At 56.6% G+C, this 22,109-nt stretch overlaps 2 protein-coding genes across 4 annotated transcripts in view; both read right to left on the reverse strand.

Moving 5' to 3' along the window:
• Positions 1 to 4,197: 4,197 nt before the first annotated feature.
• Positions 4,198 to 14,242, reverse strand: CCDC97 (coiled-coil domain containing 97). Of its 2 annotated transcripts, XR_005065476.1 has the most exons (6): positions 13,974 to 14,242; positions 10,318 to 10,773; positions 8,538 to 8,816; positions 7,921 to 8,050; positions 5,639 to 6,209; positions 5,389 to 5,401 (listed from the first exon to the last, which is right to left on the reverse strand). XR_005065476.1 is itself a non-coding variant. In XM_037038958.1 (5 exons), the coding sequence occupies exons 1-5, from the start codon at positions 14,017 to 14,019 to the stop codon at positions 6,089 to 6,091; spliced, it is 1,032 nt and encodes a 343-aa protein (XP_036894853.1). In that variant the 5' UTR covers positions 14,020 to 14,242; the 3' UTR covers positions 4,198 to 6,088. The 2 variants fall into 2 exon arrangements, 1 of the variants encoding a protein (XP_036894853.1); XM_037038958.1 differs by having other exon boundaries at positions 4,198 to 6,209.
• A 2,342-nt stretch (positions 14,243 to 16,584) lies between these two features.
• Positions 16,585 to 22,109, reverse strand: part of HNRNPUL1 (heterogeneous nuclear ribonucleoprotein U like 1) — a 35,412-nt gene continuing 29,887 nt past the window's right edge. For both annotated transcript variants that reach the window (XM_037039019.1, XM_037039021.1), the window contains exons 11-15: positions 21,802 to 21,970; positions 20,954 to 21,238; positions 19,645 to 19,934; positions 18,386 to 18,577; positions 16,585 to 17,857 (exon numbers count right to left, since the gene is read on the reverse strand). In XM_037039019.1, the coding sequence (XP_036894914.1) occupies positions 17,741 to 17,857; positions 18,386 to 18,577; positions 19,645 to 19,934; positions 20,954 to 21,238; positions 21,802 to 21,970 (1,053 nt within the window). In that variant the 3' untranslated portion in view covers positions 16,585 to 17,740. The remainder of the gene's footprint in view (positions 17,858 to 18,385; positions 18,578 to 19,644; positions 19,935 to 20,953; positions 21,239 to 21,801; positions 21,971 to 22,109) is intronic.

Genomic DNA, 22,109 nt, shown 5'->3' on the forward strand with positions numbered 1-22,109 from the left:
CAGCTCCCTGTATTCCCCCCACAGCACAGCTCAGAGGCAGGGGCTGGCAAACTGTGGCCTGCAGGCAAATTCTGACCTGCTGCCTGTTTCTGTAAATAAAGACTGGAGCACAGCCACGAATCAGATCATCTCGGGCTGTTTGAGCGCTACAAGGCCCAAGTCAAGTAGAAACTATGCAAAGTCAAAAATATTTGCTATCTGGCCCTTTAGAGAAGAACCTTGCCAACCGCTGCTTTAGAGACGTGTTCCAGGTGGGAACACTGAGGCACAGAAGGGTCACTTGGGAGCTAACAACACAAGCAGCAGAGAGAGGAGTCAAGCCAGGCAGCCGGAGTTGGAGGCTCAGCACTGCTGCTGACCTGACCGCTTCCCAGACCACAGCGGCCCTGTAGGGCATACGAACCTGTGAGAACCTGTACCAGGGTCGGGCGGAGGGGCGGGGGGGGGGGGGAGAGAAGGTGGCAGCGGTGGCANAACCTGTACCAGGGTCGGGCGGCGGGGCGGGGGGGGGGGGGGAGAGAAGGTGGCAGCTGTGGCAGGGTTCTGTGTAGAGGAGGGGTGTGATTTCACTCAGGTGCTCACAGGAGCCCTCTGGCTGATGGCTGACAGTAGGTCGATGAGAGAGAACATGGTCCAGGCGAGGGGCGCTGGTGCCTGCACCAGGGTGGGTTTCCCTGTGGGCCTCGTTTCTTCCCACGCGCTGTGGTCTTGCTGGTGAATTCTCCCTGGTTCCTCTTTCTCTGGCCTCTTGGTTTCCCCTCTTCCTCCTGGGTTTCAATTCCTCCATCTCTCCCCTCCCCTCCCCTCCCCAGGTCCTGGGCCCTGAACTGCTCCCCGGTCCACAGGTGCCCTGGGGGAGGCCTGTGTCAGGGTGAGGCTCCTTTGCCCGTGTGTAGCCCCAGGTCTGGGTGAGAGGGCCCAGGGTGCTTACTCCTCCTGCCACAGGTCTGGGAGCCATACAGGGTGGGGTGGGGAGGGAGCAGGAGGTGCTGACTATGCAAGGACATGGAGCCATTGTCACTGGCCCCCTGTGTGGAGACATTTGAAAGGAGGACACCATGACCCACTGCAGCCCCATGGCACACGTGCGCAAATATTCACACACACGGGTTGAAGTACAGACAGCCACGCAAACACACCAACCTCTCGGAGCCACGGTGAGCACACCGAAACTCCTGCAGGACACCTGGCAGCAGACACAGCCACTGAGTGCCACCCCTTTACCCCCACACAGCCCACCTGGAGCTTTACTGGGACCCTACACAAGCAGAGACTTTAGTAGGGATGTGGCAAAACACACTCACATAAACGCATTCTGCAGGGTCACGCTCGCAACCACCACACACCACAGAGTGAGAGACAGTGCCACCCCCCACCCCCCCTCACAGCACGAGGAAATGAAACAGCCTCTGGCAGAGACCCATCAGCAGTTACACAAACATCCTCCTTCGCTGGGGTCAGTCACAGGCACACACACACACACAGGACCTGACCCGTCCGTCCCCCCGGCACACACCACACACAGGGATCTGACACGTCGCGGTCGCACAGACTGCCAGGCGGTCGTGCCCACTCGGTCTGACATTTCAGGGCCCCGTACACTCAGGCCTGGGGCGTCCCACGCGACCTGGCAGGCAGCAGCCAGCCCGTCATAGCCAGACACTCGGTCACGCCCCGGGTCCCAGACGGAGCAGTCCCACACACCCGGACACACCCCCAGGGTCGCAGCCCTCACACGCCCAGCTCGTGCCTGGGCCCCAGGACAAGTCCTGGCCGCGTACTAGGATTCAGTCCCACTCCTGGTGCCCGAGCGCTGGCCACTCCCTTGTGACACACCCGCCCACCTGCCTGCTGCCGTGGAGGAAACTTGCAGGCTCAGCACCTTCTCACCACGTGAGTGCCGCTCCGGCCCTCCCCTTGCTCCCCAGGGTGGCCAGGCGCCAGAGGGACAGGCAGCTCAGGCCCCCAACCAGCCGCAAGGGCCTGACGGGGGTGGGGGGGCGGTTCAGAGGGCCCCCGCTCGCCTCCCCTGCCTCTGGGCAGGCCGGGAAGTTGTGGGGGGAGCCTGGGTTCCGGCTGGAGCCCCGGTTTCCTATCCAGCCCCCACAGGGCAGGAAGCGGGGTGGGGGGAGGCCAGCTCAGGCCTTCCTGCCCCTCCCCCAGACAGGCCTGGGACTGGGGTCAGTGGGTGAGAGACAGAGAGAGAAGGGGGGCACACACACAGACAACAGCCCCCTGTCCCCTAAATCTCTAGACATCCTGAGTGTTGGTCTGTTTTAATGTGAATTAGACTGTGTTCAGGACACCCGTGTGTGTGTGTCCCCAAGCTTTGTGGTGCGAGTTGTGTGTGCCTAGCATGGGGGTCTCTACACACACTAGCTGGGTACCTGGAAGCTGTGTGTTGGGAGTTTCCAGCATGTGTTCAAATGCGTGGGTTGGTGACTGCCGCGTTCCTAGTGTGTGTGCCTGCTGCACAAGTTGGTGTGCTCACTGGGCTCTGTGTCCTGATGTGTGTGATTTGGGAGGTCTGTGTGCAAAGTGGGTCGTCTGCCTGGGGTGTGCAATGTGTCTGAATTTTTTCTTAATGTTTTGCTGCTCTTCTCCGGGCGCATCCCTAGCTAAGTTTGACTTGAAACGTGGGTGTTCTCTGTGTATGTTTGTGCATCTGTGAGAAAGGTGTTTCCAGGAGGTGGTGTGTTTTCTCACAAGAGCTGTGTTTTCCGTGGGAGTGACAGGCCCCCCAAGGCTGCGGGCGAGCTGGTCCTGGGCCGCACTGTGACCAGCATGTGTGTCTGGTGTTCTGAGCATGTTGTGTCCACGGGGTGTGTGTCCAGCCTGCTTGCTGTCACTCCCAGTGTGTGTGTGCGCACGCGCGTGTGTGTCCATCTCAGGGACTGGTGTGCGCAGCCTGTGAGCAGGTGGCGTCTGCACTGGGCTGGTTGCTTCAGTGCGTGAGTGGTGGGGCGCTGTTTTGCCCTGCCCCCGGGGGCATTTGAGCTCTCGGTGGGGTGTGTACGCGCGTTCGTGAGCATTTTGTGCTGGTGTTTCCAGGCGAGGGGGCATCACGAGTCCTCAGTGAAGCCACTGGCATCCGGGGCAGCACGCCTGGTGGCCTCCACACTGAGTGGAGGCCGCATCTGCGGCGTGTCCCCTCACCGACTGGTGCCACGCTGGCTTGGGGCTGGCTAGGGCGGGCAGGGCAGGGCAGGGCAGGGGCTGCGGTGGGCACTGGACCCGCGCCCGGCCCTCGGTATAAATATCCCCGGCTGCCGGCAGCAGTGTTTACTCTGTCCCGGTCTGGGGGCGGCGGCAGCCCGGCAGGTCCTGGGGGCCAGTTTGGGGGGTGGTGACCAGGCCACAGCACAGACACTTCCTTCTGGCCAGACAGGCCGCAACCTCACTGCCCCTTCCCGTCCCCTTTCTGGGTGGGGGCGACCTCTGGTTCTGGGCTCCCAGGGGCCATCAGTGAACCTCTAACCTGGACATCCCCTCTGGGCTTCCCAGGGTTTGGGAGCCAGAGAAAAGGGGACAGAGACTGAGACGGGGCGAGGGGGCTGGGCCAAGGGAGACAGCAGGGAGAGAAACAGGAAAAAATGAGGGTGAAGAGGTGCACGAGTGACAGTGAGGGGAGGCCCTGACAGAAAGGCAGGGGAAATGGGGTCACCAGACAGTGACAGAAACTCCCGCTCAAGATGCAGGGAATGACGAGGAGGGAGAGAAGGGCCTGAAGGGAAACACTGACAGCCAGAGGCAGAGACGCTGCGAGGGTGACAGAGAGGAGCGTGGGGGGCAGAGGAAGGGGAGAAGCGGCCAAAGGACAGAGCCCGCAGGTCATGGGAGGGGCGGGGAGTCGCCGTGTCGGCGTTGGCAGGACCCACAGAGGTGTCAGCCATGGGGGTGAGGAGCGGGGGCGGTGGCTAGCAGGACAGACGGGAGACTGGGGGTGGGGGCCCTCCCTCCCTGACTCAGCCTCTCCGCCCACCCCAACCCGACCTGGGAGAGAGGGGCAGGCCACTCGGGCACCTCCAGGTCCCAGCCGCTCTGAGGCTGTGACCTGGGGGATGTGTCTGTCCTCGTCCCTCTTGACCAGCTCCACCTCTGTCTCAGCTACTGACGCTCGCATCTCACCATCTGACTCACCCTACTTCTTACTCAACTGTGGTCTCTCATCGCTTAAAATAAACAAACAAATCTATGTATGGCAAAGTATATCACAAATTTAATGACTGAATGATAGACTGCTGAGAAATGTGCACTGATGCCCGTAACAGGGGCTGCTCCTAGCCGAGTGCCCATCCAGGAGACAAAGGTCTCTCCTGTGACCGGCCCGCGGTCCCATTGGGCCTCCTCTGGGAGGTGGGTTAGCGACAGCATGCAGCCCACAGGACCCTGTGACGTCTGTGATTCGAGCGCTGCCTTCTCCTCCCGGATGGCTCCCTCACGTCTGCGTGGAAGATGGCCTGGTGCCAGAGGAGGCCCCCAGACCATTAGCTGCTGTCACCCCCACAGCTGGCCTCCACTTCCCATCTGAGGGTGACTGTGTCACCTGTCCACCCTGAGGGGCCTGACAGCAGGCAGGCAGGCAGGCCCCAGAGAGCTCTCTCGGACTTGTGGTTCTAGACCAGCATTTCCATCGCTGATGGCCACCCTCCTTGCCGGGGCTTCCCAGTCCCCTCTAGGAGCTGAGTCCCTAATTTCAAGGGACGTCTGGGGTACTCAGTGCAGCCTCAGGCACCTTGCTGGGGCCTGGCACCAAGTAAACTGCTCAGAAACCGCAACTTTCCTTCGCTGAAGTCTCACTGAACAGCCTGAATGTCCCTTGGCCCCTTCTAGCTTTCACTTTCCGTGTCTGGCTCCAACTCTGGTTGACCCAGAGGGCAGAGCTGAGACCCAGGGGTGAACAGCCATGGCCCCAGGATGCCTTGGGATCTCTGCTTACTCTGGACCTCGTGCTCGGAGGCAGCTTGGAGGCCCCTCAGGCTTGGCCTCGAAAGGACGCTGATGCTGCCGTACCCAGGACCAAGTCCCCAGATCCTGCCTCCCTAACCCTTGGCCATGCCCTCCCGCAGACAGTCCTTTTCCATGTGTCTACTAGGGGAGCATGAGCTGGGTGTGGGGGCATGGGAAGGCGGGACGCCTGGGTTCCCACAGGCCAGCGGCTGAGTCACCAGGCGGCCATCTGGCTCTCATTAGCCTGGGGAGGCAGGGGGCTCTGTGGGGCGGGCCCTGTGGCTGGCTGGGGGCAGAGACGAGGGGCAGCCTGTGTGTGTGGGATGACTCAGGACCCATGATAACAGCCTGTGAGTATTTGGAGAGTGTAAACAGGAGAGGGAGGCGAAGGAAGTGAAGGAAGGGAAAACTGTGGCTGGGCAGAGGGGGGCCATGGGCCGGGAGGGGAGAGCTCCCCTTCCCTATGCCCCTCCCCCCACACCTAAGCTGGCAGGCCCAGGGTGCCCAGTGCTGCCCCTGCCCACTCCTCCCAGGCCAAGGTCCTGATGGAGAGGTGACACCTGTGGCCACCTCTGGTCCTCCCCTGTCTGCAGTGAGGTCCCACTCAAGGGGCACACTGGGAATGACACTGAAACCCAGAGGGAGAAAGGCTGCGAGACCAAGACGGCACAAGGGCTGGGAGTTAGACGGTGGGCTGCTCTGGGGCCCAGGGGCCAGAGGACCCCAAGGTGGGTACTGGTGTCAGCCTGGCTGGCTCCAGCCACAGAGTCCTGCTGCCTTGTGAGGGAAGGGCCTGCGCCCTGCACCGGGGACAGAGGCCACAGCACAGGGAAAGGGGGAGAAGCAGGAAGGCAGAGGAGAGAATAAGGTGGAGAGAGGGAGGCTCCGACAGCAGGACACAGAAAGGCAGGAGAAAGTGACCCAACGACAGAGAAGGAAACCCAGAGACAGCAGTGGAGACAGGGAGGCGGGGCGGGGCTCGGGGGCAGGCAGGGAACTGCAGACACAGGCGGAGGGGCAGCCTTAGATGGGACCAGAGACCGAGGGGCCGGCTGTGTGGGGCCCCTGAAGAAAGTCTCTGAGCCAGCCTCCCATCAGCTGCCTCGTTTGGGTCGGGGCAGGGGGGGCGGCCGGGCCATCAGTCCCCATCTGGCTCCGGGCTGGGGGCGTCCTCAGGCTCCTCCTCATCGAAGTATCTCTCCTCCTCATCCCGGGCCACGATGTCCAGGTTGTCGAAGTCGGGGTTATCGTCCACTGCGCTGTAGAAGGAGGGTGCTGTCAGGAGCTGGCTCCGCCTGGGCCCCAGTCCCCGCCTCTGCCCCTCAACCTCCAGAGAAGCAGGGGACTTGGTCCTGTAGTCAGAGGCCACACGCTGCAGCTCCAAGTCCCAGCTAACCCTTCCTTGGAGGGGCACGTTGGGTCTCTCAGGGCTTCCAACAAAAGGCAACATTTTCCAAATCAGAGAGTTTACACAAAAACTTCTGGTTTCTCCCGAAAAGCTGGCAGATGTGATGTGATAACGATGGGGCCCACATTGTCAAGGCACCGGTTCTCACCCAGAAGGGCAATGTCCCCCCAGAGAACATCTGGTTGCCACAACTGGGGAGGTGCTGCCCGCTGCCAGTGGGTGGGCCAGGGGCACTATTCAGCACGCTGCTACACACAGAATGGCCCCCCCAAAGAATTATGCAGCCCCAAGATCAACAGTGCTGAGGCCCAGAAACTGCCCTAAGGTGACAAGTGACCCTAACCTGTGAGGAGCCTGGCTCTACCACAAATACCCCCTAGGTCAAGCTCACTCCCGCGCAGGACGCCCCATTCCCTGTGATGAGACCTCCTGCCCCTCCAGCAGCCTCACCAGGAACGCTCTTCCCCCAGGTGTCTGTGCTCAGAGAGCCTTCCCCAGCCACCGTCTCACCCGCCTCCCTGCACTGTTCTTCGTGGCCCAAGATCACTGAACGCTTGATGCTTCTTTGTTTTCCTCACTACAGTGGGACCCCCCTTCAGGGCAGGCAACCCCTCATCAATTTTGTCCCCTGCTTTAGTCTCAGAGCCTGGGCGGAGCAGGCTTGAAGGACTGCTTGGCGCTCTGCCCAGCAGTGCCCTCTGGAGGGGGCAGGCTTCGGTCCCCACCGTTCTCCATTCCTCGGGACAGGCCCGGGTTCTCACGGGTTTTACAATGGCAATAGTGTCCTCACTGAGGGCGCCCATGGCCCAGGCACTCTGCTCGCTGCTCTGTGGGCACTCGGGCCGCAAGGCTGGCCCCAGGGGGACATGGACCCGCCAGGCCCAACTCCGGAGCTGGGCGAGTCTGTGCTGCTGCTGTGTGCCCAGAGGGCCGCTTGTTCACGTGGCATCAGAGCTGGGTTTCAAACCAGAGCCCCTGCGGCCATGCTGGCGTTCAGGCCACAGGTGAGGGACTGCCTTGCCAACAAAACCGCTCACTTCGATTTTGATGTCTCACCCTCCTGTGTCCTCCCTGATGGCAAAGTCCTTTTCAAGTCAGGCGGCCCATGTGTCTTGCCCTGGCGTCACACTGGAGGAATTACCCACCAGCACTGCAGGGGCAGCCACCACAGGCCCTTCCCTGCCACACAGTACTCTGCCAGGGGTCACGCCCTGCAGCGCAAGGTCTGGGGTCCTGGGGCACTTGTGAGGCCTGGAGGTAGTGGCATCTTCCAGGCCACCCCACTTGCCAGAGTGGAAGTGTTTCAACACTGTGTCAATGCTGAGCTGCATGTCAGCCCTGCTCATTCCCTCCTTACGCTTGGGGAGAGGACTGAGGCTCTCAGATGGACAACCAAGGCCAGGGTCACCCTCTGATCTGTGGCTGATCTGCAACCCTGAGGCTGGTGGGCCTGGACCTGTTCTGAGGCCCCACAGAGGTACAGAGGTGCCTCAGGTCGCGCATGTGGCTGAGGCCTATGAAGTGCTAGCCTGGGGGACAGGGAGGTAGGGGCACGGGAGCACCTGTAGTCAAAGTCCCCGTCCTTGCCGTCCAGGAAGCGCTGGTGCATCCGGCTGGTGAACTCCTCCCGCAAGATCAGCCTCTCTTCTGAGTCAGGGACCCAGGCCTCCGAGTCTTGGCCGGAGCTCTCGTCTGTAGGGGGAGACATCCACAGTGGAGGTGTCTGAAGGACGCACTGAGGCAGACGCTGGATGCAGCCTCGAGAGAGCTGCTTCTTGGTGCTGGGCAGCACCGGGAACACAGCAGTGACCAAAAAGCCTCCAGCCCCTGCCCTCCGGGAGCATACACTGAACACACAATAACAAGCCAGTGCTCTGGGGGCTGCAGAGTAGGGCCAGGACTGGGCACCCGAAAGGTGGTGGAGGGAAGGCATTCCCAGCAGGGGAGAAGACATGTGCAAAGGCTTGGAAGCGAGGGATTGGTGCTTTTGAGGAGTGGGGACATAGATGCTGGAAAGGCTGGGAAGGGCCAGGGCTCAGAGGGCATTTGGGTCAGGTGGGGGAGGGACTCGCTGTCTGCTCTTGCAGGTGGGGCCCAGCCTGGGCCATGGAATGGGGAGGTGTGCAAGCCCAGGACTGTGGAGTTCAGATACTGGGGCCTACCTGCCGCTGGCCCTTACCTTCCTTGTCGCTGTCCTCCACCTCCTCCTCCTCCTCCAGGCAGGCCTCTTCCTCCTCCTGCTGCTGGAGCAGCCGTTGCTGCAGCTCCCGCTCCTGGTAGGACTGGAGCAGCAGGTCAGACAGCGGGCAAGCGGGCACACCGTGGGAGCCGGGCCTGGGTGGTTGGTGGGCTGGGGTGCGGGCACTGAGCTCCTCCTGGGTGAGGTACTGCCCAATGTACTGCTCGTACAGCAGTGGGGCCCGCAACCGCATCTCCTCGTCGCTGAAGTACTCGCCTCCTGCAAGGAGGGGGCAGGGTGGGTGTGGGGTTGGGGGCTGAGTGTGAGTGAGCATACTGGTAGGGAGGTGTGAGCATGTGTGCGAGTGTGTACGAGTTCAGATATGTAGGAAAATAAGCAGATGCCTGAGGTCGTGTGGCCACCAGTACTCACGCACGCATCTGAGGACCTGTACTCGTGTGTCCTAGCATGTCTGTGCACAGTCAGACTCATAAACACCCTGGCTCCCAGCATCGGTGGCCTGGGGCCTGTGGACAAACGCCTGCCTGCACCCTCCCACGTGAGTCAGGGTACTGCCACAGGCACGTACAGCTGGCATGCGGGGTGTGCGGGCAGGTGTACGCACAGGCTATAGGCTGTGTACCTGTTTGCTGAGCCCCATCTGGCTGTGGTACACACACCTGGAGACCCCTGCACTGCTGGGCACATAAGTGTACATCTGTGCGGAGCCGGCATGTGTGTGCACAAGACCAGGTAGGGCAGGGCCTCTGCCCAGGTGTGGTGTGCCTGCTGGCCTTCCAGAGCCTGGCTCACCTCTCCCTAGTGTTCCTCTCTGCAGCTACCCCCAGGGAGGCCCGGCACCCTCTCCACCCCAGACCCAGTCCTCTGCATCTCTCCTGGCTGCCTGTTTCTGCAGGGCAACTCTGTCCCTCACGTAACAGTTAAACTGAGCCGGGCCCCTCCCACCTACTGGCCCTAGCCCAACCTTCAAAGCGTAGGGTAGAAATCTGCCAAAATCCTGGCTTCAGGTGTGACCCCCCTGTCCTGCCTTGCATCTTGCCTTCTCTCTTACCCCTGGCTTTGGTGTTTCCCACCAGATTCTATTCTCTCCCTCCTTCTCCCTGGCTGACTGCTGCCCCATTTCTGGGTCTCAGTTTCTCCCCCTCCTTCTCTGACCCCAGTTTCTGTCACCCAACCCCCTTCACTCATCATCTCTCCTGTTGTCATCTTGCTCATCTGTCACTGTGTCCTGCTCTTTCCACTTCCCTCAGCCTGTGCCGTCTCCCTAACCAGAAACTTTCTTACTCTCTGCTTCATTCACTCTCTAGTTCTGGGGTCCTTGGTCACAGAACACTTGTCATGCTGTGGCCAAACATACTGATGTTTGCCTTCATGCTTTTCACCTGTCTTGTTTTCAAGGGCCTTTGTGTCCTCGGGGTCACAAACACCCCCCCCCCCCGTTTTCCAACAACGTCTTTGTGTCCAGTGGGAGGGAGGGATCTGATTTTCCTGAGACAACCAGTCACCACGGTGAGAGGTGCTGCACCCTCGGCCCACAGACCTGCAGCAGTACCTCTGCCATTCCCACTCTCTTCCCCCACATCTCTGTTTATCTAGTCTGTCGGCCTCACCCCATCACTTCACATGTGTATCAGTCCTCCCCTGCGTCCCCTGTCGCAACACTTCTCTCCCAGGATCTCTGTCTGTGTTTCTGCTTTTGCATCCTCCTTATTCGCTCTGCCTCAGTTTCCCTTCCCATCCAGCCCATCTGCCCCCACACCTTGGATGAGCTCACGCAGGGCAGCGTAGCGCCGGTTACGCAGGCGGGTGCGCAGGGTGCGGGGTCGGGCAGTGCCCTGCCGGGCCACTTCGGCACAGTAGAAGTCTGCACGATGGTCACCACGCAAATGGTCAAAGCAGGTCAGGTGTTCTTCGCGGAGGCCTGTTCGGAAACGCTCCAGGAACACCAGTGGCTTCTCGTGGTAGAGCTGGCCCAGGATGGCCACCTTCTCCTGCTCAGTCAGGTCAGGCTCCCCCTGCTGCTGGCTGCACACGGGCAGGGGGCTGGCAGCCACAGCCCGCAGCATAGCGCTCACTTCCGTGTTCTCGGCCCCAGAGGGGACGTCATCCAGGGCCCTGGGCTCTCCTGCTGCTGCTCCCTCCTTGTCCAGGGGTCTGGATGGAACCGGCACCCAGCTCAGCTCTCCCCAATGCCTAGGACTGGGACCCGTGCAGCCTGTGGGGAAAGGGGAGATTTCTTAATCCGGGGGCAGGAGCAGGGGAGGGGGAGTGGGTGCTCAGACCCTCACTCACTTCACATTTATTGAGCGCCTACTCTAATCTGGGCACAGTGTTAGGCCCTCGAGGTACCACAGTAGACAAGAAGTTGACATTTTAGTGGGGGACACAGATAATTAAAAACATAACTACTAAAAACATAGTATGTGTTAGAAAACATACAGTGTGTCTGGTGGTTCCAAGAGCTGTGCAAAAAAAAAAAATACAGGTGGAAGGAGGGGTGATGGGGAGAGGGGCTGCAATTTTGAGAGAGAAAGCTTGCGGAAAAGAGTGACATTTTAGTAGAGGTGTGAGGTGGTGAGGGACTGAGCCATGAGATTTCTGGGGGAGAAGAGTCCAGGCAGAGGGAACAGCCAGTGCGAAGGCCCTGAGGCAGGAGTGCATTTGGGGTGGTTACCTGTTCCTCTACCACCTCATTCACAGATTCACTCGATTCTTTGTCTTTTCATTTGTTCAGGAAATTTAATGTTCACTCACTCACTCATTCGTCCTCTCCTACTCATTTACAATTCATCCGACTGCTCTTTGGGAATTGTAAATCTCTTCAAGGCCCTGAGCTGGGTAATGTGGAGGAGTCACAGGAGGAATCCAGTCCAGCTCCTGCCCGGGAGAAGCCTCCAGGCGATGGGGGAAATAGGCAAGATCAAAGACAATACAGGCACCGGAAAGAAGGCAGCGGAGCCCTAGGCAAACCTGGGTGAGAGCTGCTTCTCCAAAGCAGTGGGAAGTGGTGCTAGGCTGCAGCAAGCAGGAGCCAAGTGAAGCCAAAAAGTACAGACAACTCCTTTAGGTGGCTTGGCTGGGGTGGGGAAGAGCAAGGGGGTGAGAGTTGCAGGTGCACAGGTTTCAGGCAGGGCTTTACTCACTGGCAACACAAGAGTGCGCTGGACCAGGGCAGGGCCTGCCGAGGAGGGGACAGGAGGGGTGGTGGTCAGACAGACGCCTGGGAGGCCAAGTAGATAAGCCCTGGGCTGAAGGGCTGGGAGGTGAGGGAGGCATCCAGTTAAGATTGGGACTCTGGCTCCTGGCCTAGTCAAGCTGTGACTTAGATAGAGATGTGGATGAGGAGCAGGTGAGAGGGAAGATGTTGAATGCTGAGGCCAGGTTGGGACATGTATCAGGGGACACCCAAGGGGAGGCATCTAAGAGACCAGTGGTACCTGGGACTAGACTTCTCAGGAGAGAAGTGCTGGGCTGGGGACAGAGTTGTGAGAGTTACAGAAAACAATTAAAGCTGAAGGAAACAAGAGGTCATGGGGAGGACAGGGGCAGGGCGTGTGTGTGAGGGATGAGAAAAGGGGCTAGGAGAGAGCCCTGACCGAATTGAGAGAAGCTATGCCTGTGAAAAGCTAAAAAATGGCCCCCTAAAAGATAGCCATGTTTTAGTTCCTCGAACCTGGAATGTAACCTTATATAGGCAATGACAACAACAAAAGGATCTTGCAGATGTGACTAAGTTAAGCATCCCAAGATGGGGAGACTCTCTTGCATTATCCAGGTGGGTCCTAAGTGCCATCCCAAGTGTCCCATAAGAAAGAGCCCAAGATTTGACACACATGGAGGAGATGGCAGTGTGAAGACAGACGGAAGCAGAGATTGGAGTGACGTGGCCACAATCCAAGGAATTCCAGGAGCTGCCAGAAAGTGGAAGAGACAAGGAATGGGTTCTCCCCTAGAGCCTTTGAGGTTCCCGTCTGCGGTCTTGCTGACACCTAAGTATCAGCTCAGTGATACCGATTTCAGACTGCTGGCCCCCAGAACTGTCAAGAGAATAAATTTCTGTTGGTTTAACCACCTAGTTTGTGATAATTCACTACAGCAGCCATAGCAAACTAATAGAGGCTGACAAGAAAACAATTGGAAAGAAGGGTGTCAGAGAAACCAAGGGAAAACGTTAAAGAACACCCTGGCTGGTGTGGCCCAGTGGACTGAGTGCGGCCTGTGAGCCAAAAGGTCGCCAATTCAATTACCAGTCAGGGCACATGCCTGGGTTGTGAGTCATGTCCTGGTTGGGGGCGTGTGAGAGGCAACCGATCAATGGATCTCTGGCGCATTGATGTTTCTCTCCCTCTCTTTCTCCCTCCCTTCCCGTCTCTAAAAAATAAATACAATCTTTAAAAAACACGTTAAAGAAGGACGGAAAGGTAAATGGCATTGGATTCTCCATGTCTTCTAATGAGAAAAAATTGAACAGGGTGACACAGGGAGGTCACGGGGCACCCTAAGCAGAGCAGTTTCAGAAGGTAAAAGCCAGACTGCAGTGGGTGGGAGGTGAGCAAGTGGAAGCAAGTACCGGGGACTCTTGGGAGAGACAGATGGTTTCTGGAAGAGAACATGAGATCAAGGGACAGATTTTCTTTTTAGGTCAAAAGATTTTATTATGTAAAATTTCAAACATGCACAAAAGTAGAGTTCAACCCTTCACTCTTCCATCGTTCAGCTTCAACAATGACCAATTCTTGGCCAGTGATGTTTCTGCCTGCCAACCACACCTCACTTTACATGGGATTATTCTGAAGAGGCAGGATGGAATTTTAAGATGAGTGAAACAAAAGCAGTTTAGATATACATGGGAAGGCATCAGAAGCCTCAAAATGCAAAGGAGACAGAATGGGGGAGCACAGAAATAGATTAAGGACCCCGAGGTGGCAGAGGAGACGTGACCTTTGGGGGAAGAGGAAGTGGAATGAAATGGGGGAAGCCGCTAGTCTGGGATAAGTAGAGTTTGCATGGGTCAGGAGGAGGGTTAGTCTAGGGAGAGGGAAGGGTCAGTTTGACAAAACGAAGGAGGCAACTTGAGAAAGCAAGGCTGGCTGAGACAATGGTAGAGGAAGCCCGAGGCAGGAGAGAAGTTCACGTTACCTGCGAATTAGCCTATCAAGGAATCGGCTTAGAGTGGGACATGGAAAAGGCTAGACTGGAACGCGAAAGAGGTTAATTTCGCGGAAGGGGATGGGGTAAAGGAGGCCGAATTCAGCCCGCAACGAGAGGGGTGAATCTGAACAAAGTGGTGAAGGGACAGGTGAGCCTTGGGGCAGGTGTATCTCCATAAAGAGTCCTCCTTCGCGCTTTGGGAATCACTTCACAAAGACATCGCAGCCCCATCCTCCCGCCGCCTCAGAGTCGCCTGGAGCTCACCTTCATCGGGCTCTCTAGTGGCCGCTGCAGTCGCCACAGCTTCCATCCTAATTTTTTACGCTCATTTAACCGCCACCGTACGTTTAGCACAAAATAGTCCAACCCATGCCCTCAGCGGCTACTTCCGGCTGAGCACACTACGCAGTCCCGATGTTCCGCTGCTCCCGTAACCAAAGTTCCGGGCCAAAAACGGACCTTCCTATGCGCATGCGTGCCTCGCTCCGCAGCCAGCAAGAAAAAGGGCCCTTGTTAGAGGTGCCCTTCCGTTCCGCACCCTTCAACCGCACCCCACACTCTGAGAAATTGCAGGATCAGGAGGGAGATGAACCATTGTTCAACCTGTTCACTGCTGGGACTCTAGAGCCCGGCTCGCTTTATTTTAGGGTGGATGAATTGTTAGTTGGATGAGAAAGCCTTCAGGGCTTCAAAGGGTTTGTGCTCTAGTTTAGGTCTCAGTGTATCCACTTCTCTCATTTCAGAGAATATTTACTAAGCTTTGTCTTTGCTCTGTCATCACACCCATCCCCTGGCTAGCATGAGATAGGTGGTGAGGACCAGGACAATTTGCGGATGTGGAGGAAGAAAACCGTGGCCTTAGAAAACTGACTTGCCTTAGATAGGGATTCAGTGTGTTACCACAGTAGACCAACATGTCACCAGTGAGTGTCAGGGCTCTGATGGATCGAGGGGCCTAAGAGAGCTGCCATTCCGGGGGCCCAGGGAAGTCTTCTTTTGGGAGGACGAGATGCCCAAGCTACCTGAAAGATTAATCAGGACAAGAGATAGGGAGGTAGGGATTGGTCTCATGCAGGGGTATGGGTCAGGCAAAGACCCAGAGGAGAGGACACATATGGACAGTTCTGGTTGCTGCAAAGACTTCGTATGGCCCGGGAATAGTAACGAGTTCTAATTGAAGGCCTTGATTGGGATGCACTGAATTGAGAACCTCGCAAACCTTTATGCAAAATTCTACAAACATGTAGATTTGAGTCATGACATTTACAGATTCTTCAAGGAACTTGTGACTCCTGGGAACGAACCACTAACCCGAACCACTAACCCGGAGTTCAGAGGAGCAGCAAAAGATGAAGCCAGTGAGGTCATGAGGGGTCACGCACGGGGCCTCATAAACCCTATAAAGTAACTTCAGTGCCTCTGTATCCTGTGGGGAAGGGGCAGGAGTATGGGGTGAGAGACTCGCGGTAAGGGAGATCTGTGAGGAGGCCGGTGCAGTAACGCAGACACTCGCTAGGAGCAGTTTGCATTCCCAGGATATTTGCCACATGGGATAGGTAGGGACTGCAGTTAGACGTATCACCAGGCGGCCAGCAGAGGGGGTGGTTGCCCAGCATATGGACCAGAGTCCCTAAGGGGATTCCCAGACTAGCGGACTGGATGGAGGCCCTCCCTGAGCAGGGAGAGGGGGCACTTAGTCCCGAGTCCTTTAATACAACTAGCCACCCATCTCGACTCTTGTTACTTCAGATATCCCACCCACCCTGACCTGAAAACGAGTTGGCCTTTCTCCTTTTTTTTTGGTAACCTGTGTCCCCTTCACAAAGTTTAGACTTCCTGTGCAGGAGTGGCTGAACCGTCCACTCCTGTGCCTCTAGCACTGTCCCCTCAAAAGGGGCTGGGAACACAGCTTCTCCAGAGGGAATGAATGAATGACCCAAGTTGCTGGGGAAGGATGATAGGCTGTGAGAATACCACCAGAATGTCCTTTACCCTGACTTACTCCTATTTAAAAATATTTCCTTCTTTCCCCATTGGTGTAGTAGGTGTCATCCTATCAGGCAAGTTTGCCAGTTTGCTTCTGGGTCAAGGCACATGCTTGGGTTGCATGTTTGGTCTCCAGTTAGGGTATACACAGGAAGCAAATGATCAATGTTTTCCTCTCACACTGTTTGTCTCCCACTCTTAGAAAGAAAAAGATCCTTTGTCCTGACTGGTGTGGCTCAGTGGACCGAGTGCGAACCTAAGGGTTGCCGGTTCCATTCCCAGTCAGGCCCCCAGTAGCAGGTGTGGGAGAGGCAATTCCACACTGATACTTCTTTCCCTGTCTTAAAAACAAACAAACCCCTCCCCCCTCAGGAAGCCCGCACCTCACACCATCCCCCCTCACCCCAGGCTTGGTGCCATCATCACAGTTACTTCTGGGCTGGGAGCCCAGGGTCCAGGACTGTCTTGGTCATGCTGTGTACCCTAGCACCATCCAGACCAGGTAAGGAACTGAGCAAGTACCTAACCTATTGATTGCCTGGATAAAGAGGCTTCTGGTATCTCCACTAGACTGGATCCAGGTGCAAAGGCAGACTATCCTATGTGCAGCTCACAGGCCAGGGTTGAAGTGGAAAAGCCATTGCACCCAGTGATGACCCCCAAGAGACCAACCAGCCTCAGTGTCCAACCCACTGGTCTTACCTCACCCTTCACACCGAAGGACCTGGTTCCGTGCCTTCTATACTGATTCCTGGAGATCTGGGGCTGTGAGTGGACTGGAAAGGGCAGGGATCAGAGAACAACTTCAAAAAGAAGCTAGTGGGTTTTAAACTGAGCCCCAAGTTTAAGGGGGCAGCCCCAGCACCAAAAACAGGGCCAGGCACATGAATCCCTCAACAAGAGTTTAATGAATGAGTAGATAAATTCCCCTTGAAAAGGCCCCACCACAATTAAAGGCCAACTGCAGTAATGCTTCAAGGTTTCAACCCTTCTTCCTTCCTGCTAGGAGGTGCCATGTTTTATTGAAACAGAACAAAACAAAACAAAACAAAACAGGGCAAACACATTTCTTAATAAGTGCAGTTTGTTAAAATCCTGTTAAAAACAAATGGGTCAAGGGGAAGTAAAAATAATCAGAGGATCACTGTAGGAGAAATGTTTAGGTCTGGCACGTGGGAGATCTCTGGAGAGGAGGCAGTGGGAGAAATTTCATACTCTAAAGGGAAGGAGTCCCGTCCCTGCACCTCCCCTTTTTCCCTCTTGCCCGATTTATCCCACCAGAAACTACCAAGACGCCTGGAATAAAAGGTTTCAAGTTCAATAGTCACACTCTCTCCAAATACAAAAAGCAGTTACAATTCAACTCAACACAGAAGCTTGTGTGCAAAGTTACGTACGGGGAAACTGAGACATCGTATAAAAAGTTAGGTTAAAGATGATTTTGTGGTTTTGTTTTGAGGGTGTGGCTCTTTGTTGGTTGCTTGAACTCAAGTAACGGTTATCCTGATGAAATATCAACAGCCGACCCACAGTAAAAACAGACAAATTCTAAAAATTAAAAAAAGCATAATTACCAAAAAAATGTCACTGCTTCCTCCCTCCACACTTTGCTTTTTTAAATTTTTTTTTAAATTTTTGATTTTTTTTTAATCCTGAAAAGTAGACAGTAAAACAGCTCCTGGAAGAATTTACAACCAACTGCATGAGGGCCTGGGAAGCTGAGAGGCTGGAGCAGGGCTGGGACAGTGGACAGGAAGTTCCCCCCAGTCACCATATGACCAGAGGAGGGGAAGGGAGGGGTGCCTTTAGTCAAAAAGGAGGGAGAAAGAGGAGGAGGGAGGAGGTAGGGAGAGAAAGAGAAAATAAAAGGTCACTGTTGTTTGAATCCAGAGAAAAATGCCCAGCCCTCTGGGGGAAGAAGCCCCTCAGAAGGGAGGCAGCCCTGGGTTGACCTGTCCCCCAGCACCACAGGACCCTGTGGGGCAGACGAGGGATCGAGGTGGGCGCTGGTGGAGGAAGCCGGCAGGGGCCTCCGGGTCACACTGCTACTGAGTGCTCGTGCCCCCCTGTGTGTTCCCGGTGTAGCTCCCGTAGTCGTAGTTCCCGTAGTAGGGTGGCCACTGGCCCTGGTTCTGATAGTACTGGTTCCACTGCTGGGCATACTGAGGAGAAACCAAGAGTACCAAGTTGACTCTCATCTAGACCTGTACACGGCCCCTCCCCACCCCCCTCACCCAGGGCACAGATGGGCGCAGCAACAATAGCTGACGCACAGGTCCCCTGACAGAATTCAAGGTGCCTAGGGAGAACAAGGGGGATTGGCCCGATGTTGGTCTGATCAGCGGGCACTGAGGGACTGAAACCCAGTCTCCTGGCCTGCCAGTCTAAGCCCTCACAGGTGTAGGTGAATTCCACATTCAAAATACTTAACCACAGAATGGTGGCCTAACACCAATCATCAGAATGGACACAGCAACGGGGCTGAGACAGGACCAGGAAGCTTCACTGCACTGGGGGGCGGGGCTCAGATACCAGCTGTTTAGCAGCTAGGGCAGAAGTGGTCTCCACACGAACTGACTACATCAGATGGACGCCTTCCGGCTGCCCCTCTTTGGATAAGCAGGGACTCAAGTCTGGGAATACACATCCACAAGTCTCTCCATTCCTCTTCAACCCTGCCCGGCACCTACCTGCTGATACTGGTTATAGCTGGGCTGAGGGTAGGTCTGTGCGGTGGGTGGCGGCGGCGGGGTATATGGGGCTGGGGTGTAGGCGCCGTAGCTCCCGTAGTTGTAGGCAGGTGGTGGTGGAGGTGGAGGCGGTGGAGCTGTATAGCCCTGGCTGTAACCTCCCTGGTTGTAGGGTGGCTGGCTGTAACTTGGCTGGAAAGCAGGAAAAAAACCCCAGAGCTGTGAAATGGCCAGCTCAGCTAAGATGAAGGGCCTTTGTAAGCAGTGGGCCCACAAAAAGACTTCCCTGGTGGAGGTAGAGGACGGAGAGGGAGGTGGGTTAGCCATAGGCATCTCCTGAAAGCCCAGGTTGTTTAACCCTTGTAAAAAGAAATTACAAAAGAACTACCCTTCGATTGCCTTGTGTATCCAATAAGCTTGTGTGCACGAACCACTGAGTGCTCAGTAAACTGGCAGTCGTTATGAGAACAGCTGCTGAGAAAAACAGTCGTAGCTGTTTCCTCAGGGTGTCCGGCGTGCAGGCTGGATCACCAACCCAGCCCACCCACCCCCACCAGCCTCACTGTACTGAGGGAGGAAGCTGAGAGCCGGGGAAGTGAGGTCACTGACTGGGTCGAGTCACACAGCTGAGAGGTAGCAGGACCAGGCCCTGACCGCAGGTCTGTCCACCTCCACAGCCCGTCTCCTGGAGCTGTAAGGCCACCACCCACCTCCACAACAAACCCAGGATGTGAGTTCTATTAATAACCCCAGTCCCCCATGAGAAAAGTGAAGACCAGAGAGGTGAGGCTGTCTGTCCAAGGTCACAAAACCAGAATGTTTGAGGTCTGGGGTTTGAACTTGTGCCTGCTCAACTCCTGTTCTACGAAATATTCTGGTTAGGTCAGGAATAGAGAACCATTCATCTGTCTCCTGGCAGCTGTTCCCAGGCCTGGCCTGTGAAAGGGATCCAGGGAACGGCTGCGCAATGAAAGGGGACTGCTCTGATTGACAGGGCCTGTCAGGGCTCCCCGTGAAGGCCTTCCAGCAGAGGGCAAGTCCTCTCCAACCTCAGGGCCTGCCGCCTCACCCTGAAGACAAGGGGATTAGCCCATTCCGGCCTGGACAAGGGACAGCTCCCACTAGGTGCTCTCTTGGGGACTCAGAGAACCAGTGACAATGCCAAGAGAAATGCACTTGCTGCAGGGACCTGCAGGCGGCTGGCAGCAGACATGGGCTGAAGCAGGTGCTGGTGACTTCCCCGTCCCACCCCCTCTCACCTGTGGAGGGCTGTAGCTGCTGACAGTGGGGGTGCTGGTACTGGCAATCGAGCCAGGGATGCTGCTGTTCTTGCTGTAGCTGCCAGCCCCTGGTGGGTTCCGGGCAGGGCTGTAGCTGGGTGGTGGCGGTGGCTGCTGTGGTGGTGGCTGTGGCGGTGGCGGCTGCTGAGGAGGTGGTTGCTGCTGCGGAGCTCGGTTGTAGCTGCCTCGGTTGTTGGAGTTGTTGTTATCCCGGCTATTGTTACCCCAGCGGTTCTGGTTGTAGCCACCACCTCCGCTGCGGTTGAAACCTGCGGTGGAGAAACCAGATGACAGGCCTGTCATTCTCGAGTGGGACCCACAGGAGCTGGGCTGACCTGGTGACTGCTGCAGCCACAGGGTGCCCAGGCACAGAGCAGAAGCTCCATCCAATGAACAAACAAAGCACCCCCTCTGGGAGCCCCCAGACCCCCAGACAAACTCCCCCATCCTGCCTTGGTTAACAGTCATCACTGTCGGCTCAAGGTCCGTCTTGGTTTCTACTGTGTCCTGAGCATCTCAATAGTTAATTAACAAGTTGGAAGAGATGTTCTGGAAGACGGGCCGCTAAGCACAGAAGACCGTCCTTGGAAGGCTTGTCCCAACGGGCCAGTCTCTTCTGAGCCCTTGTGCAGTAGTGTCTCAAGCCTGAGACCCTTCCCTCTTCCAACTCCTGCCAGCCTCTGGACCTTAGCTCAGGCATCAGCATCTCAGGAGACCTTTCTTGAGCCCTGCTCCCCCACCGACTGGCTCCTTGGGCTTTCCTATTAAGCCCAGAAACCCTGTGGACTGTCACTACAGGGTGGTGTGTGTGTCTAGGTCAGGAGTGACCCCAAACTATCCACTATGAGACCGAAACGTGGTTGCACATGCCTGTTAAATTATGATTATATACTTTATTGCAGAGACAGCCTAACTTAGTCACAAAGAACTCAGGCTTCTGGTCACCTGATCCCAACTCTAGTTTAGCTGGACAAATTAACCTCTCTCAGCGCCCTCCTACATTTGTTTGAGCTGGGACCCAGGACTGACAGTAAACTCAGTCTGGCCCTTTGTCTCAAGGTCAGATGGGAAGATTCACAAAAATGACAGCAATGAGATATACAGATGGGCAAGCGCCTGGGGAAGCAGGACAGTGGGAACAGCGCCCTGGGGCCCCAGGGTCTGACTCATTCTGGCTCTCTCCTAGAGCACAGCCCAGGGCTGGTGCTGGGGAAGCTGCACCTACTGCCTAAGTTCGAAGTCACAGAACCCAGCTCTGACCCAGCAACCAGACGTGCGGAGAACTCACCTCCTCGGTAGTTGTTTCCTCCACCACTGCCTCCCCCTCGGTTCTGGAAGCCTCCTCGGTTGCCCCCGGGTGGACCTCGGTTGTCGTAGCGCTGGAAACCGCCGCCACCCCCGCGGCCCCGGAAGCCACCGCCGCCTCGGTTGTCAAAGCGCTTTTCGGGGGGTGGCCCGGCCTTGCGACCCTCCTCGTTGTATTGCCTCACCAGCTTGTCTGCCTCGTCCCGCTGCAGCTCAATGAACAGCACCTCATCCAGGAAGTCGCCAACGTCCGGCAACGTGAAGTTGGCTAGGAGGAGCGGAGGGCCCCAGAGGGAACAAGTAGGTCAGTACCTTTTGAGGTGTGGTGCCCTCCACAACCAGGACACTGGAGTAGTCAGCAAGAGAGGTGAGAAAGGACCCCAACCTCAGCCTCTGACAATGGCCAGCGGCTAACAAAGACCTCTTCTCCCTTTCCTGAAGGGGTAGTCAAGCGCGCCGAAAGTGTTGATAAATGCTTCCTCCGGCCTCACCCCAGGGAGCAGGCCAGGCAGGTGGAATCTGGGAAGCGAACCAAGGCTTGCTCAGTCAGCCCGCCCAGTGGGGGCCAGCAGGTGCCCATACAGGCCTCTAGCATGTGCCCCCACACATGCCCTTCCTCACCCTGCTCCAGGCCCATCTAGTCTGAAAACCTTGCCACAAGAGAGATATAGGCAGTGTTCCCATCCACAGCTGTACTAGGCGGGGGAGACCAAGCAGAAGCAAAGAGAGGTGCAAACACAAATCAAGGAGCGGGGCAGGGAAAAACTGCGTGAGGAGCTTTTTCCCCAAGGACCCACTGAGATGCTCCCCTGGGAATCGCTCATCGCCTACCTTTCATTTCCAAGACTGCATGATCTGGGACATCTTTCCCTTCCTCATCAGTTCGCTTTATTGTTCGGTCTTTTAGGTCCTCGTCAGTGGGACAAATGACAATAGCTTTGCGCTGGAAGCCTTCAAATGGTCTCATTTTTCGTCTCTGAGCTGACCCATAAACATTTGTCTAGGGGTAGGTAACAGAAGAGGCAAGAGATGGTACATTACAGGGTGGTTTCCTCACCTATGAGGCATTATGCAGGCCAAGGATAAGAAAAGGGCACCAGTTCTTTTAAGCAGAGAAACCCAGGAAACTGACCTGACTA

The sequence above is a fragment of the Sturnira hondurensis genome, unplaced genomic scaffold, assembly GCF_014824575.4.
Source record: "Sturnira hondurensis isolate 20B ecotype Veracruz unplaced genomic scaffold, ASM1482457v3 Scaffold0024912, whole genome shotgun sequence".
NCBI lineage: Eukaryota > Metazoa > Chordata > Mammalia > Chiroptera > Phyllostomidae > Sturnira > Sturnira hondurensis.